This window comes from Chelmon rostratus, chromosome 5 (assembly GCF_017976325.1).
Source record: "Chelmon rostratus isolate fCheRos1 chromosome 5, fCheRos1.pri, whole genome shotgun sequence".
NCBI lineage: Eukaryota > Metazoa > Chordata > Actinopteri > Chaetodontiformes > Chaetodontidae > Chelmon > Chelmon rostratus.
The window spans coordinates 27,160,848-27,177,741 of record NC_055662.1 but is presented as its reverse complement, the minus strand read 5'-3'; the positions used below and the strand labels follow the sequence as shown (position 1 = coordinate 27,177,741).

The 16,894-nt window shown below is 46.7% G+C and overlaps 2 protein-coding genes across 3 annotated transcripts; one reads left to right on the top strand and one right to left on the bottom strand.

Moving 5' to 3' along the window:
- The first annotated feature begins 1,025 nt into the window (after positions 1-1,025).
- On the top strand, positions 1,026-10,493 carry anapc5 (anaphase promoting complex subunit 5). The gene is made up of 17 exons (XM_041936994.1): positions 1,026-1,479; positions 1,564-1,643; positions 1,865-1,974; positions 2,096-2,339; positions 2,513-2,579; positions 2,688-2,789; positions 2,881-3,071; positions 3,179-3,260; positions 3,372-3,464; positions 4,488-4,669; positions 4,895-5,030; positions 5,192-5,266; positions 6,152-6,273; positions 6,361-6,468; positions 6,729-6,876; positions 7,006-7,168; positions 7,271-10,493. The coding sequence occupies exons 1-17, from the start codon at positions 1,282-1,284 to the stop codon at positions 7,489-7,491; spliced, it is 2,322 nt and encodes a 773-aa protein (XP_041792928.1). The 5' UTR covers positions 1,026-1,281; the 3' UTR covers positions 7,492-10,493.
- A 104-nt stretch (positions 10,494-10,597) lies between these two features.
- Positions 10,598-15,408, bottom strand: ggt1a (gamma-glutamyltransferase 1a). 2 transcript variants are annotated; one of them, XM_041936997.1, is made up of 12 exons: positions 15,236-15,408; positions 15,021-15,155; positions 14,859-14,944; positions 14,583-14,775; positions 13,340-13,500; positions 13,004-13,153; positions 12,446-12,582; positions 12,044-12,231; positions 11,821-11,948; positions 11,362-11,474; positions 11,162-11,275; positions 10,598-10,744 (listed from the first exon to the last, which is right to left on the bottom strand). In XM_041936997.1, the coding sequence occupies exons 1-12, from the start codon at positions 15,406-15,408 to the stop codon at positions 10,598-10,600; spliced, it is 1,725 nt and encodes a 574-aa protein (XP_041792931.1). The 2 variants fall into 2 exon arrangements, with proteins under 2 accessions (XP_041792931.1, XP_041792930.1); XM_041936996.1 differs by having other exon boundaries at positions 14,859-14,948; positions 15,025-15,155.
- Between the last annotated feature and the right edge of the window lie 1,486 nt (positions 15,409-16,894).

Below are 16,894 nucleotides of genomic sequence, written 5' to 3'. Positions count from 1 at the left end.
TGACAAGTTTGTACATAGTTATTAATCCAAAGAAAGATATAATCATGCTGGCGGTGACTGATAATATTGAATATATCTGAGAAGTATTCAAAATATTTCAAGAAATGCAATCACAAACAACTATTCCAGCTGATCGTAAAGAGGCTTCATTTAGAATCACAAACTATTTAGCATCCATTTTATTCACTGTCACAGTCCACTTTCATGACTTCAATCTTAAAATTATTCTATTGTTCGACTATAAAAAGTTTTGTTTTGAAAGTGTCCACCGGAAGGTTTGTTTGCCGTTGTGTACGCTGCCCTCTGGTGGTCACAAAATGTAACTACATCTCTGGCTATTTCTTCACCGGAAGTACTAACATGCTAGTGTGTCTACTTGACGCGGGCTAAGTTAACAAGTTAACGGTTGGCATGGGTGTCGTTAGACTTAGACTTCCTGCCCCCCAGCGGCCAAGACAACGACAATGAAATGAATAGGAGGGACGAACAAACGAGAATGTGACTTACCTAGCATAAAGGCCGACACAATGATATAACAGTCTAAATACTTAAATACTTGAAAATAGAGCGTTGCAGTTACGAATTATGACCAGCGGAGGGCAGTCATCCATAAGTCAATGCTTTTCCGGCAAAAAAAAAAAAAAAAAAGACAACTGTCAAGCATCAAGACAGACATAATTCAAGATATTGACAGCAGATTCCGGTGAAAAATAAAAATTTCAAAATAATGCTGACACGGTACCATACAAACAACTGAAGACTTGAGGACCTTCAAAATAAAGCTGTGGCAAGTCGTGATGCTGCATCTCCGCACAAACTGACAGTATCGACGTCTAAAAGCAGAAAATCACGGCTTCAACGCGCGTATTACCCTGATTTTTATGTATTTGTTGTTGTTGTTCAGGCCGTGCTTGAACGCGTCAATAAAGTTTAGGCGGAAAAAAAAGCACTGCCCCCCTTTATGACGCGTTTTTAAGGGGACGGAGGGAGGGCCGTTTGAAAGCGAAAAGCGATATGTTTGAAATAAACCAAATTAGCTGATGTGACCGGAGTGAATGTTTACCGTCGATAAGATAGCAATGATATACCTTAACATCCAGTAAGCGGAGACTAATCGCTGATGTAAGTTATTATGTTGTTTTTATTCGCTAACGGTAAATAAAGTTGGTACATTAGCTAAATTAAGCTAGCTGCCGCTGGCTGTATTTAACTTTTCTGTCGGCTAAATGTTGAGCCGGTGTAACGTTACCGCGAAGGTGTAGCCTAACAAAAGTCGTTAAAATGGCGAGTGTGCACGAAAGCTTGTATTTCAACCCCATGATGACGAACGGAGTGGTCCATGCTAACGTGTTCGGCATCAAAGACTGGGTGACCCCGTACAAAATCTCCGTCCTGGCGCTTCTCTACGACATGACTGCGTCCAAAATCACGCTGCCGGAGAGAAGACGACTCAACAAACTGATCCTCCCTCTGCAGCAGGTCGGTTTTCTTCTTGTCGTCGTGTGGCTGTTCGCCGCGTTGAAGCAGGTGTTTCACAGTTTTATGTCCTGTTTCGTGCACCAGGGTCCGGATCTGACTCTGGGCCAGCTCCTGAGGACTGTGGAGGAGTGTTGCCCTCAGTCTGCATATGCTGTCAAACTCAGGTGAGCTGCTTCGCGTTGAAACAGACTTTATTGAATGGTGCTGGTGCGTTCACGGCCTCCTAACTTCAGGAAATTGTAACATAAAATTGTAATAAAGCCTTTTAACGGTGACATCTAACAGTTACTGACGTAATAACCACGATCCCAAACAACACGTGTTTAATACAGTACAACAATGCTAAATGTTCACATGTCCTCTTTCTGCTGTTCTTCCCTCAAAGGCTGCATGAAATGGCCGATGGAGAGCTGAAAGACATGGAGTACTTCTTTTCCACTCTTCCCACTCCGTTCACTGCTTTCGATTCGGAGGCCCATAAAACCAGTGTTGTGGGTGAGTTCTGCACATGATTTGCCAGCTCTGAAAGTCTGATGGATGTCCTGAAATGTCTGTCTTCTTCTCATTAAGAAGACTTGCATTAAGCTGCGTCTCACTTGTTTGTTTGTTTTTTTAGGTCTTTTTATGAGACACATGCTTCTGGCCTACAACAAGCTGTCTTTCAGTCAGGTCTACAAGCTGTACAAGTCCCTGCGGCACTACTACCACAGTCACTACGGCAAGCCTGCAGATGGGCAGGTGGGTCTGCCGGCGCTGGTGGCCGACGACTCCGACATGGACCTCACCAGCACCGAGGACACTGTGGGGGACAGAATAGACAAAGAGGAGCTGGACACGCCACTGCACGAGTCAGAGCTCCGGTTAGTGATGCTCCTCTTGGATAAATCATTCAACTGAGTTTATTTTACTTTCAAACCATTTTTTGACTGATGCACCTGCTGCTTTGTGCGTGTTAGAGGTCTAAACCATGAGCTGCTGCAGCTCTGCAGTCAGAAAGACTCTGATAACTCACGTTATTTTGTCTCTGTTCTAGAAATGACAGTGCTCCCAGCAGAGGTCCCCTGTCCCAAAAACAAGCAGAGTACTTTCTTGCCAGACAGGTGAGTGTTTGAATGAACTGAACTGTATTCGTGCGGTCTTGTTCCAACCAGCAGGTAACCAGCAGGAACCCTCCACATCCTGTGTGACACCCACATGTCTTTGTGCAGGCTTATCTTCTGAAGAACGACGAGAACAAAGCTCTGAAGCCTGCCGCGCTGCAGGAGGAGCTCAACAGCATGTTGAAGTTTAATCCAGATTTTGCTGAGGCGGTGAGCTTCATCCACTTAACTTTCCCTCCACATTAACAGGTCTGCCAGACGGTGGGCATCTTCTTCATCAGCTCTGTGGTTTTCTCCTCAGCATTACCTAAACTACCTGAACAGCATGAGAGTGCAGGACATCTTCCTCTCCGCCCACAGCCTCTTACATTATTTTGACCGCCTCATCCTGTCTGGAAACGAGGGAAAGAGCAACGGGGACGAAGGCTACGGCCGAAGTCTCCGCTACGCCGCTCTCAACCTGGCCAGCCTGCACTGCCGCTTCGGCCACTAGTGAGTACGAGAGCCGGTGGAGCGAGAGAAGGTGGAAGTGTTCCTACGTAAAGAATCTCCGTCTGAAACGTGGCTCACATGGCAGATGTCTCTGTTCTTTCCCTCAGTCAGCAGGCTGATCTGGCTCTGCAGGAGGCGATCCGCATCGCCCAGGAGTCCAACGACCACGTGTGTCTGCAGCACTGCCTGGTAAAATCCTCTTTGGACTTCATGTCACTGTTGTACCGAAACCGACGGCTCATTATGTGTGAATTCGATATGAGTGTGCCTTCATTTATTTCTCTCTGTGTCCCACTTCAGAGTTGGCTCTACACGCTGGAACAGATGAGGGGATCCGACAGCACTGTGTTAACTGAGGACTCGGTGAAAATGGCCGCCCATTTCTGCCTGCCGGTGAGTGCAGCCTGAGCTCTCAAACAGGAGCGCCTGCATTAAAGCGGCTCCGGCTGCTCATTATATTTTAATTGCCTTGGCTCACTTCTCAGTTCCTAAAACTCCTCGTTTTGACCTCAGAATGTCACAAAGCAAACAAAATGAAAACATCTGCATCACAGCAAGTCGCACGTTATGTCTGAAGTCACCAGAGCGTCACAACATGTGATCATCACTGAATTTTAAACTGTTTGTAAAATAAAATGATCAAAACTAAATGATGAACAGTAACACATTCTCACCAAAACAGAGACCGCAGTGACCGTTTCCTTCACATGATTTAAATGATGATGAGACAAAATGGGCCATTAGAGGTGAAGGTCATAATTAGATGTAATGTGAAGAAAGAATAAACTATATTACTTTGCAGAAACAGATAAAGAGTCTGTGTGACAAACAGGGACTGTCCTTCACTACATTAATTTACTGGTTCTGTTCTGTATCAACCACAAAGTTTGGTTTTATTCAGGACACCAGACTTTAAATAATTCAGTCGATGAGGCTCAGCAGCTAAAATACAGCGAGCTTCAATAATACTAAAACACAGATAATGTGAATATTGAATATTTACTGTAACAGACTCACCTGTCACCTGAGCAGAGATAAAATGTGCTTGAACAAACAGTTGCTTTGATTCAGTGGTCTGTGTGTTCAGTAATGAGCATTAAACTGCTGTAAAATGATTTGGCTGCATTCTGAGGACTCTTATGAAAACTGAGCCAAATCAATCATGAAATACTGTAACAGGCGTTTTAGTGTCTTTGTACTGAATGAACAGCTGTTTCACGACCAGCATTAGATCAACATGTTAGCTGTCTGCAGCACTTTAGCAGCTCTCATTAGAAATGTTGCCTTTTATTTCATAGTTGTGTCAGTTTTCCTTCATGAAATAACAAAGAGAATACACAGAATGCGTCTTTCTCCATTTTACTAGACCCGATGTTTGCATATTTTGTCACTGATCGATCGTCCTCTCTGCTGCAGTACTTGGCGTCTCTGGGCATTCAGTCTTTGGTCCAGCAGGGGGCGACACAGGGCAAAACAGCCCACAAACTGATGGATGCCCTGAAGGACACAGACATCCTGCACTGGAAGCACAGCCTGTCGGAGCTGATCGAGATCAGCCTGGCTCAGACCACGTCCATATGGAGGATGTACGGCAAGAGGTCAGACTCTTCAGGATCGTCGGTTCTGCTACTGACGGCGTGCTCGCACACAAGCTTCTCTCCACTCACATTAGATCAGCTCTGTGAAACACGGCTGATGTCACTCCACACATCTGATGTACAAAACAAACTCGTCTAAACTCTAAAAGTGCATGAGTCAGCGGTGGCTGCATGGCCGGCGCTCTGTCCTCACGTCCTTTCTGTGGCCCCCTGTGTGTCGTGCAGCACCATGGCTCTGCAGCAGGCCCAGCTGCTTCTCAACATGAGCAGTCTGGAGCCGGTCAACTTCGGGGTCCAGCAGAACAACACGGAAGCGTTCGCCGTGGCGCTCTGCCACCTGGCCGAGCTGCACGCCGAGCAGGTAACGTATTTGATTTGATCTCATCCATCTGCTCTCTGCCCCGCTGTTGCACATCCATTAGTCAGTTGGCCCGGCATCGCGGGGAGGTAATAAACATCGATCAGGTCTTCTTTCCAGCGCTTCACTCTTGTCCCGTGTGCGTTTGCCTCTCTCTCTCTCAGGGCCTGTACAGTGCCGTGACAGAGACTCTCCAGCATCTGAAAGAACAGTTCCCTCCTCACTCCCAGCATGCCAAGGTGCGTCCACTCAGCCACGCTCTATTATTCAGTGCTGTCCTACAAAGACAGAAAGCACTAACTGCACACAGAGCGACGCCGAAACAAGACTTTCATATTTTCAGGCTGGAAGAAATCTGATGAACATACACAGGTTGTAATGTCTCTATTTTAGGCTTTTTTGCCTGAATTTCTGTATTCTACATACTGGTAGTAAGTAGAAACTGTAGTTTTCTGCCATTAGAGAATGTTACCTTTAGAGTAATGACCATAGAATATGTTTTTTCAACTTTCTTGTCCTGGTTCATAAGGATTTCACGTATTTCTTTATTTCTAGGTGTCAAGCTGTCTGTTTACTGTTCATATTATATTAAAATCAATACAATGAATTCCTTTACAAATGAAGCACACTTGATTAAAAGGAAGCTAAACACCATTAAACCACTTGACACTCCAGTCAAAAGCTGAGATGGCGGCTGCTGCTAAGCTAACATAGTTAGCAGGAGTTTAGCTTGAGGGGGTTTTCTTGTCATGGTCTGCTCAGTCATGTTTGATAACCAACTCAATGACCAAGAAAGAGATTGTTTGATTACAGACAGCAGCGAGGGAGTACGTGCAGCTTTAGCGTTAGCTGTGGCCAGTTAGCCGGCTGTGGCTCTGTGGCAGATGTGACGGCAGTTAGTGCGGCCTGGCCCGAGATGTAGCGCAGCACTTTGTTAATTTTGCATCCTGTTTTCACATTTCTGTGTCGTTATTGTTCTTGTATCATACAACAGTCACATTTAGGCCTTTAATCAATTTGGACTAAATATGTAGCTGCTGCACTTTCTTACTTTCTTTACTCTGTGATGTTTGATGTGATGGAGCATAATTCATGAGAGGACATGCACATTGTTTGTCGTTCAGCTCTGGATGCTGTGTGATCTGAAGATCCAGTTTGAGAGGCACATGAACGAAGGGAAGTACCATCTGGCAGAGCCGCTGGTCACAGCGATCTCTGCCTTAAACAAGACAGAAGGCCTGTACAGGTAACGCCGAGGCGCAGAGCTTCAGTTCTACTCTAAACGATGGCTGTGTGATATGTGCTGGAGCTGTAAGATTGTGTTTCCTGACAGGAAAGCTCAAGTTCTGAAGGCCCTGAACCGGAGCACCGAGGCGTACGGCATCCTGCAGCGGCTGCAGGTGCACTGTGAGAAGACTAAATGCACGGAGGTGGTCATCAGGTACGCAGACGCCGACGGTCTGTCTCCATCACGTCATTTCTGATGGCACGATTGTGTTTCCTGGAGTGCGGAAGCTTTTTTTCTTTGTAGAGTTGAACTGACTCACCTTTTAAAGGCTACCATAAATATTTAATGCAACGTTCACATTATGCATCATCTTTGGAGGCAGTTGTGTTCTAAAATGACGAGGGAACAAACATGAAAGCTTTTCCAAAAATATGTTCTCCTCGTCTATATAACTGTGTTTGTGTGTCATACAGAGTTATGCTTTCCACCGCCGAGCTCCACTGGGAGTCTTCTGGCTTCTCCACAGCTCTTCCTCTCCTCCTGCAGGCCTTGGCTCTGGCTAGACAGCACCACCTACAGTCCCTGGCCTCGGAGGCCCTCCTTCATCTGGCCTTCACTCAGGTCAGAACAGCTCCCATACATGCAAATCACCAAAGCCTTTTTATTGCAGTACGGCTGATGTGTATGCAAAACAAAGCCGCGCAGCACGCAGGGTTTATTTAGCGTGTTTGTTTCGTCTCCCCCCTGCAGCTGATGCTGGGGGTTCCTGAGCAGGCTCTGAGCGTTCTGCATGAAGCCATCGAGCCCGTTCTGGCTCACGGAGCAGTCATGGACAAAGGCCGAGCCCTGCTGCTGACAGCCCGCTGTCAGATGGCGGTGGCTGGGTTCAGGCCAAACGGACAAGGGCAAGCAGGTAACGGCATCGGCCCCCCTGTTGAACACTGATCTCTATCTCGTAGCTTGGTGTGGCTGCGCAGCCTTTATTTACACGCTGCTGCTTATCGTCTCCCTGCAGATTTGCGTTTGGCGGTTTTGGCTGTCGACACGCTAAAGGAGGCTGCAGCTTATTTCACCAGGCTGAGCTGTAAGGAGCGGCTGCGGGACGTCCACTACCTGCAGGCTCAGCTGCACCGCTCGCTGGGACAGACCTCGCAGTGCAACAAAAGCGCCATGCTCTTCCGGCTGCTGGACCAGGAGCTGCAGTCGCCGGCACCACCCGTCTCCATGCGGCTCTAACCCCCCCCCCCAGCAACAAGCTGCAGCTACTCTGTCTGCTGGAGAGGACACGACACCTCCTCTGACCACTGAGTGGAGTCACTGCTGCTGTCCACTAGGTGGTGGTGAAGATCTGTCCTGCTCTGTTACCACTGAAGCGTTTCACTCCTAAATATTTTGAACCAGAGGCAACTGTGGAGCTGTTTGCACGCAGTGGCATGATAATAATTAGAGAGGACAATGGCAGCAGTCATAAATAAGGCTGAGCCTCCAGGAGAGCAACAATAGGTCAGTTGTCCCTTCAGTTGTGGTCAGAAACAGATTTGAATGATGGTCTGATAGTAAGTATAACGTGGTTTAACGCACGGATGCAACATGTCAGCCGACGGTGTGGCAGAAACACAGAAGCTTTATCAGCAGCCGTGACGGCCGTGCTGATTTATCCTCCGCCTCTTGATGAATGAGGGTAATATCACAGTTAGCTACAAGACAAATGTGTTCCAGTGGCCTGGATGATTCATATTTCGTCAGAAGAATACTGATGAAGCTGGAATCAGGAGGAGGAACTCGTGATCACATTTATAATGTGATAGAGCCACCGCGACATCGCGGCAGATACTGTATCTGTATTCCACTTCCGTCTGACACCGTTTGTGAGAACGTTTTCAGCTGATAATATCACGCTAAGGTGTCCTGACGGGCCTCTAATCCATTACTGACTGCACCTCTTTCAAGAAAATAAAAGATTGCTTTCATCTGACGCAGTTTTCAGCTAATCTGACACAAGTAAAGGAGTAATTGTGAGGAGGATGTATCCACAGTGGGGATGTCTGTGTGGTACAGCTCAGCTGTAGTTTCAGTAGGATTGTGTCTGAGGCCTCCTGGACTGTCGATCCCCTGGAAGTTCTTGTTGACTGAGTTAAAGTGCCGTGTTTGACTTCATGTCAGTTAGCACATAAACAGATGAGCTGCAGAGGTGCAGGCCTGGTTTTCATGTAAATATCTGGCAGAGTCACGTGACACCCTGCTCTCACAAAGGAGCCGTCTTCACTGCTGCTTGTTGTGATGTGGCTTCAGGCATGAGGAAATGTGCAACCTGAATTTACATGCTGTCCTGTGTGTTAGCTCTTACCTGGAGAGTCGTCATGTTGCAGGCGCGATCTGTTGCAGTGGATCTAAACCACTTCCTGTTTTCTGTTTGTGACACTGAGGTTTTAACCCAGAGGCAGCGAAACGTTCTCCTGCTGCTGGTTTGTCATTTGCTCAAACGGCACACATGAGTGGAGATATTTACTGAAGGCTGATTGAAAATCACTGGACAGTGAAAGTAAAGGGGCTCGGTCTCTTCGGGGGTCCTGAGTCCTGCGCAGGTTTTGTTTACCTCCTGTGACCGTAATGAAAAACTTTGTTCACCGTGTTTTATTGCTGAAACAGTGAGTAGATTCATCTTCTGAGTCATTAATGAGGCTACGATGTCAAACATTCACCGCTCCGGCTTCCTTTAGCCAAGCCCCCAGCTTTGGAGTCGGGCGGTTTGGTCCAGACTGACGCATCTCAACAACTGATGGACGGATGGTCGTGGACGTTCACGCTCTCCAGAGGATGAACCCTAAACACTTTCCTGATGCTCTTACTTTTCCTCATGAGGTCAGTTCGTTTGGTTTGTAGTGGCACAAATATTCACAATACCCTCAGAGACCCTGTGACGTGGCCTGCAGCGCCACCTTCAGATCATACTGTAAATGAATAACCTGCAGGACTACCTCAGCCTCAGCTGTGCTTTGCTTTTGGTGCTAATCAGCAAATGTTAACATGCTAACTCACTGAACTGAGATGGAGAACATTAAACCTGCCAAACTCAGCATGTTTACAAGGTCTGTGTCGGCAGGTTAGCATGCTGGTATTAGCATTTAGCTCAAAGCATCATGTTAGCTGTAAACTCAGTGCAGTTTGGATCAAAACAAGTTATCTGAAGTCATTACTTTGGCCTCTTTTGGTTGGGATTGATTTAATAGAGTATAACTATTAATAATGATAATAATCGCTGGTTGTAGTGCCAGTAAACATCTGATAAACTGCAGTGAAGCTCTGACTCATTCTGATACTGTCCTGGATTAAATTAACACCGAAGAACAAACTGATGCTCCAGAAACAGCAGAGAAATACCCCGAGGGTCCATCTGGTAAAATATAGCATCTTTGTTCAAAATGTTTAATAACAAGCATGGCAACAAACATGGCATGAGAACAATGCATGTTTAGAAAAATATATCTGCAAATGTATTTTTCAGAATACACCATACATTCACTGAACCTCTACTCGATATTAAACATTTACAGTTCAGAAGTAATAGTTTCAGTATAAAACAGCACAGTCAGTTTCTGCTAAATGTTCGTTTGAGGATCAGCGTCCGTCAGGAGAAGGACGTCAGTGGACATTTAGGGTCAAACAGGCAAACAACCTGAGCTGTCCTTATTTTTCACTGGTTATACCTGCTTGCATGTCTAGTTGTTTTTTTTTTTTTTTTTAAATTGATGGTTTGACATAAAAACAAACTCCTTTTCAGACAAATTGTCCAGTTATTGACAATATTTTTTTCCCTTACACAATAAAAGAAATGAAAATACTACATGGACAACCTACAACCACTCAGATTCTTACCTAAAACATGGTGATGAAACCTAAAAACAGTTCTTATTCTCACATTATCATTTGCCTAATTATTGTTATGGGTTGTTTTTCAGGTGTGGGCTGCTGTGTCATACAGGAAGTAGGTTTATTATAGAAAGCAGATGTGTTTCGTCTTTTCTGACCAGTATCCAGTAGTGATGATACAGGAGTCAAACTAGGTGCAACCTCTTGTTTTACTTCAAAACTCAAAAATAACGCAAATAAAACAATATGTAATGCTGAGTCGTTGAGTTTGAGTAAAAGAGGCTGTTGAATGGAGTCATTTTCATGTCTGAGTGAGAGAGAGTCATGTCAGAGAAGGAGTTGGGGGGGGCTGTGTCTCCTTAGCTTAAACACTGCTTGAGTCTTCAGTGCAGACCTTTTTGTTGAGGCTCTGTCCCGAGTCTTTGAGGAGACGGTCCAGACCGGGAGCAGCAGAGAGGGACCAGAGGTCACGTCAGTATCCCGCCGGATAGCCTCCTTTCCTGGGGTCGGACTCCGCACAGAGACGCTCGCCCTGCCGCACCACCGCCTGGACCACCGAGTCCGGAGTCCGCAGCAGCTGTGTCACGTGGTTCTTCTGCACCAGCCCCTCCAGGACGCTCTGCCGGGGTATCATCATTACACAAACACACAGAAACAGAGTCCTGTGCACTTAAAGGAACATATTTCTGTTTGGCATCCCCAGAGCTGCTAGCATGCTAGCTATACAACCTTTATTTATTATTCAACATCGCGTCATCTTCCTGTCGTCAGAGCTCAGATTGTTTTGCAAGTACTTTTTTGGTGCATCAGCAGCTTCAGAGCACAAAAGCAAATAACTTATCAATGAATTTATTATGATCTGTTTCAGGTCTTGCTGTTTCAGACATGAATTGAAAACACATAGTCAGCTGTGTAAGATACAGTAAGTTTGTGGTCAGATGAATGAGGCCTGTTTCATCCGCAGCATCAGAAGCTGTTCGGTCATGTTATATATTCCACATGTTGCTTTGCATCACAGGCTCAATGTGTGACCCACCTTCTCAAAGCCCTGCTCCACCACTGTCATGTTCGGGTTGAGCTGGTTGTGAACTCGCGGCTCCGTCACGGCTTTCTTCAGGTCGTAGTTGAAGAACAAGGAGTTCAGGATGACCTGTTTCAGCCCGAAAAACAGCAAAGACTCTCAGCTTCAAACTGCGTGTCTGCAGGATGGAGACGATGTGGCTGAGTCAGACTTACTAAGGCCGTGGCTGTGGTGATTTTTGTGCCTCCGGACGCTCCGACAACCATTTTCACTCTGTTGTCTCTGTCAAAGATGATGGTGGGACACATGGAAGACAGCGGCCTCTTGCCTGCAACAGATAAACAGAATGTAGCTACAACTGCCTAACAGATAAACACCTACAGCAAACCACAGAAGAGCAGCGATTGGCTGGGAAGAGCCTCCTTTAAGCCTGAGGAGGGTGATGCTGTTCGAGAGCTGAAGCTATCAGAGGTCCTGACAATGACAAATGCAGGAACAAGTGAAAGGCTGGTGAAATCATCACCTCCGCATCATCCTCGCTAGAGAAACGGCAAAGTAACATCCTCTGGAAACGAGGGGCTTCATTAAGAGAAGCACTACCATCCATCAACACAGACACGAGTCCAAAAGTGAAAACCTGAACTGGAGCTTGTGATAATTCAGTGCAGCCACACCTGGTTGAATGAAATTGTTTGGTGAAGGAGGGATTCCAAACCCGTTGGTCATGTACGGAGAGCTGAAGTCGTCCATCTCATCGTTGAAAATGATCCCAGTGGATCGAGACATGACTTTGGAACCAAAGCTGGGAAATAAAACCATGTTTTAATGAGTGATGCATTCAAAGGGACAAATAATAATCATCCAAACTGTCTTCTCTGATTTCTGGAAGCTGCTCACTATAGATTGATGGTGCTGGTGGCTGCCACGGCGCTCCCATCCTCGGCGATGACCGACAGGTGAGCCGTCCCATGGTTGTCTGGGACAAAATAGTCTGGCTCATAGTAGCTGTCTGGATGGGTGGTGTCATCCGTAATTTTGCTCCTTATGCCATCGGCAAAGTAGTCTGAGGTCATGTTTTGGATGAGCTGAGGAGGAGAAAACAAGTGATGATCAAGAGCTGAGCACCTGCTGGCCTTCGCACCAACACAGAAAACAAAACCTGAAGCTTTTAAACCGGAGCTGAACGGAAGCAAGGCCTTTCACGGCCAAAGTGCCTCGACAGAACTTCACGGTGGCCAGCAGGAAATGCTCCAAAATAAAGGTGTGAGGAACAATAATGATAGTAACATGAAGAATTACATCAGTAATGTTGAGATAACGGGGGTCCCCGAGCCTGCTCCTCTTGGCATAAGCGAAACGAAAAGCCTCCACGATGCGATGGTACGTCAGAGTCTTTTTCTCTGCTGTCGAGACGCTCGTGTCTGTGAAGTTGTACCCTGCAAAATAACCACAGGAAAAACACGTCTGCACTAAATCACCTTTTCTTGGCTTAATCAGGTAATGAGTGTCCATCATTTCAGCCTGTGGCAGGTCATTAAACTGTGAACTCTCCGTTCGAACACAATGAACGCCTGCAGAAGCATGAATATGGCAGCGTGTTCCTCCAGACTAATATATGAACACATTAAATGCAATCCGTCCTTTGAAATGAGCGATGCCACTTTTTGTTTTAAGCATGACTAAACGTCCTCTGCCTGAGCAGATGGGGTGTTGATGGTGAATTAAATTTGGCAAGCGGGACTGAGTCGCAGCCCAGTTTTCTGCTTCCAAATCAGGCGGAGGAACATTCCAGGGACGACCTGGGGAAACCTGACATCCTTCTGCATGGCTGCACAGGCACTTGGCCGGCCCGCTCACCATCCACTATGTTGAGTATGAGAGCCAGCACAGGGCCGCTGGAGGGGGCGTCTGGGACGTGCATGGTGTATTCCCCGACGTTCAGCCTGAGAGGGTTCTCATTCAGCACAGGCTGGTACTCCAACAAATCATCCAGGGTGATGATGCCACCTGCAACGAGCACACAAGTGTCAGAGTGAACGTAAAACGAGGAAAAATGCTCACATGAGTGATTGCATTTATTGTGGCACTTCCATGAAGTGTTAATCACAGGTCTGTAATGTGCCGCTTGGATTCTAAGTGCATTCATGATTGATTCATTTTAATATCTCTGAGGGAACAAGACAACGACCAGACCTGCCGCCTGGATGTCCTCCACGATGCTCTGCGCCATTGACCCGTTATAAAACACATCAGGCCCCTCTTCTGCTATTCTTTGGTACGTGTCGGCCAGCTTTGGAAATTTAACTATGTCGTTTTCCTTCAGGATGTTTCTTTGAGAGTCACAAAAAATCTCACTGGAGGATGAGATGAACAGAAAATTAAAAAAAAGACAGGAAGTTAAATTGTTGTTTAGTCTGCAGAAAATTAAAGCCACTGCTGTGTGAGTAGAACTGGAAAATGTTATGCTTTGGCACCCCCAGTGGTTTAAAAAGGTCACTGCAGCAGCCAGCAGTCCACACAACTGTCACCTTTTCACATTTTTCTACAAACAAAAACAGAATAATTCTACACAAAGTGGCTTTAATATTATATGTTTTTGCAATTTTCTCAGGTTTTTTTTAAACAAAGTTAGATGAGAAGATTGATACATAAAGCTGCCATAGATACGGCATCACTAGTCAACCTCGCTGCCAATGTGCTCCAGTGGACACTCGCGGTACTGCAACTAAAAGAACACCTGCTGTATAAAAACTTTCCCCATAGACCACTGTTACTAAGCTGCAGACATGACACCTTCAGCTGAAATGCAGATTTACACGTGCAGTCTGTCACACAACATGCAAGCTAGCCAATAGAGATTTAGCTTAGCTTAGCAAAAAGACTGGAACCAGGGAAAACTGCTAGCATGGCTCTGTCCAAAGTAAAGTGAAAATATCAGCACTTCTGAAGCATTAAGAGGCTTAATCTTGTTTATTTAATCCAAGCAAAGCATAAAAACCTTTTTTACAGGTATTTATGTGCTAAACTATTTTCTGGAAATAGTAATTTTGCATGTTGTTATTGCAGCGAGAGACAGAAGATATCAGACAGAGGATAGAAGGAGGAATCTGTCCATTCAGCTGAATCTGAGCTCAGAGTTTGACAGTAATGATGTGTTTAGCATCAGAGGTGCTAATCGGTGGATTTGTTTACCTTTGGACAGAACCAGGCTAGCTGTTTCTCTTTGTTTCCAGTGTTTATGCTAAGCTAGGCTAACTATCTTCTTCCTGTAGCTTCATATCAAATGTGTTGACATCACAGTGGTATTAATCGTCTCATCTAATTCTTTGCAGGAAAAACAAAAAGTGTGTATCCCAGTCAAGAAATCAGAAAAAGCAGCAGCTGCTGAAGCCGCCGTTGCTGCCTGTATTTTCTGCCTTTAACTCGTCATCCTCACCACATGTTGGCGTCTCTTTGAATGGAGTCTTTGCTCTTGAAGATGGCGTGAGCCAAAGCTTTTCCTATTGGGAAGCCATCGCGAGCCAAGGCAATGCTGGGCTCAAACAGGTCCTTCCATGGCAGCCTGCCATGCCTCTTGTGTGCCATCTCATAACCGCGGATCTCCCCGGGAATGGCTATGGACAGTCCACCTGTCAGGTAGAAACAGCAGTGCCACTGCTTTAAATTTCACAGGATCTTTCTTTCTGTCCACTGACTGAGAAACGTCTCCTACCTGTACGAGAAAGCTTGGTGTTGTTGCCAAACATGTCTTCAGTGGCGTTCATGGGCGCCGTCTCCCTCGCGTCGATGGTTTCCACCCTCCCTGTTGAGCAGAAGGTGAGGACAGATGAGGTTCAGTTCACTTTAGTGAGAAGTTGTGAGTTATGATGCGCACTCACCCGTGGAAGCGTTGTAAATGACGAAGAAGAGCCCTCCTCCGATGCCCATGCTATGAGCGTTCAACAGGCCGACACATAGCAGGGCAGCGATGGAGGCGTCCACGGCCGAACCGTTTTTCTTCAGGATGTCCCTGAAAACACAAGAAAGCACTCAGTTGAAGCCGGAGCACACCTGCAGAAACAACAGCATGGAGCAGCAGAGTCCTCTTACCTCCCCACTTCTGAACACTTCCCAGCGTCGGCAGCCACAGCAGCCTTTGAGTAGAAGTGGTCCGAGGGGGGAGGCGTGTTTTTCTTCCCCAGGCCCATGAACACCCCCAGGAACAGGCTCACTGCAGCCACCAGCAGGACCACCAGACCAGCAATCAGGGACTTCCCAACCATTTTCCTGAGAAATCAAAACATCTCACAGTCAGACAAGATCCTTCAGCGACTTCTCCGCCGAACGCCACCCGTCAGGGTGGAGTCCAACCTTCACACCAATATGAAAACAGCTCGTCACATGTTTTTCTTTCAGGAATGGCGAGCAGACTGTCCACTGTGTCACGGTAAAGGTGTTTACTGTGACCAGTGAGGGAACATGACGTGTCACCTGTGGTTTTCAGGTGTGTCACCGTGACGCTGATGAGCGGTGCTTTCTGGATAATAAGCAGGTGCCTCATTTGGACGTGTTTTTGAAAAATACACTTGGAGAGATAAAGTTACATAGAGGAGGACGGAGACTGGAGGTCAAAGGTCATGAAAGCTGTATGTGTGTTTAAGTTCTTTTAGCAGTGAAGCAGTAACGTTCTATTCTTTACGACGGCCTGGGTTTGTTGTGGTTCAGCTGATCATTTTTTAAAACTCTCCGTCACTTTTCCAGATGATGGATGCCTCTCTTTCCCCGCTGCGGAGGAAACTCTTGAGTTTGTCTCTTCAGTCCTCGATAACCTTGCATTTCACTCTGATACCAATCTGGCAGGCGCGCCAAAGCGAGGGTGAGTGATCTGTTTCTGGATGCAGGCAGGATTCAGGCCTGACTCTGGGCTGCGTGTGATTGGCTCAGGAGCCGTGTCACAGTATATTCGGGTTATTCTGCGGGCTTCCTCTGGCCGATTGTGCTGCCTGAGTCTTCGCCCGGCAGCGCAGATCCGGGCTGGCGGCGTCGGTGACAGCAGCTTCTCAACAGCAAATAACCTTCTGAGGTAGCGGCTAATCCAGCGTGCTGTCCTGTTGCTGAGCCACGCTGATAAAGCACCGACACTGAAGCCTGTGGGCTGCCGCTGCTGCTGCTGCTGCTGTGATCGTGTCTAAATGTAATTACTACTACCCCGCTCTGGATCTCTCAGGTTCAGACTTCATTCGGTGGACAGAGCTGATTTATAGCGGATGAGGACAGTTACAGATCTGCTTTGTGCACATCACAGACGCCTTCCTTCAGCCTTTGTGCACACGTCTCTGTCACTGGACGCGAGATGTTTTTCTGATGCTTGCTGGTATTTTTATCCCACAGCTGGAGGCGTGTAGGCTTCATTTTGACTTCGCTGGGAGGGAAACACTCCCACCCACCAGGTTTCCCTCCGATTGTTTTCACACAATAAATGAGAAGCGCTCTGTGCCTTTACACTCAGCAGCAAATCAAATCAAGTCGCTCGCTGTTGTTCCTCAGGTGAGACGCAGCCTGTGGACAACAGACAGGTGGACAGCAGACAGGTGGACACAGTACAACAGGACGCAATGTCAGGTGTTTGTGTGGGTGGCTGCTGTCCTTTAATGACAGACGCTCCACAGACAGAGAGACAGGCAGACAGACAGACAGAGAGACAGACAGGTGCTCCACAGACAGACAGGCGCTCCACAGACAGACAGACAGGTGCTCCACAGACAGGCA

Coding starts and splice junctions, on each gene's coding strand:
- ggt1a (XM_041936997.1), bottom strand. CDS start 15,408: ATGGTTGGGAAGTCCCTGATTGCTGGTCTGGTGGTCCTGCTGGTGGCT. Junction 13,501..14,582: donor CAAAGAGACGCCAACATGTG/GTGAGGATGACG, acceptor CTCATCCTCCAG/TGAGATTTTTTGTGACTCTC. Junction 11,276..11,361: donor TCACCACAGCCACGGCCTTA/GTAAGTCTGACT, acceptor GGGCTGAAACAG/GTCATCCTGAACTCCTTGTT.
- anapc5 (XM_041936994.1), top strand. CDS start 1,282: ATGGCGAGTGTGCACGAAAGCTTGTATTTCAACCCCATGATGACGAAC. Junction 4,670..4,894: donor TGGAGGATGTACGGCAAGAG/GTCAGACTCTTC, acceptor TGTGTCGTGCAG/CACCATGGCTCTGCAGCAGG. Junction 7,169..7,270: donor AAACGGACAAGGGCAAGCAG/GTAACGGCATCG, acceptor GTCTCCCTGCAG/ATTTGCGTTTGGCGGTTTTG.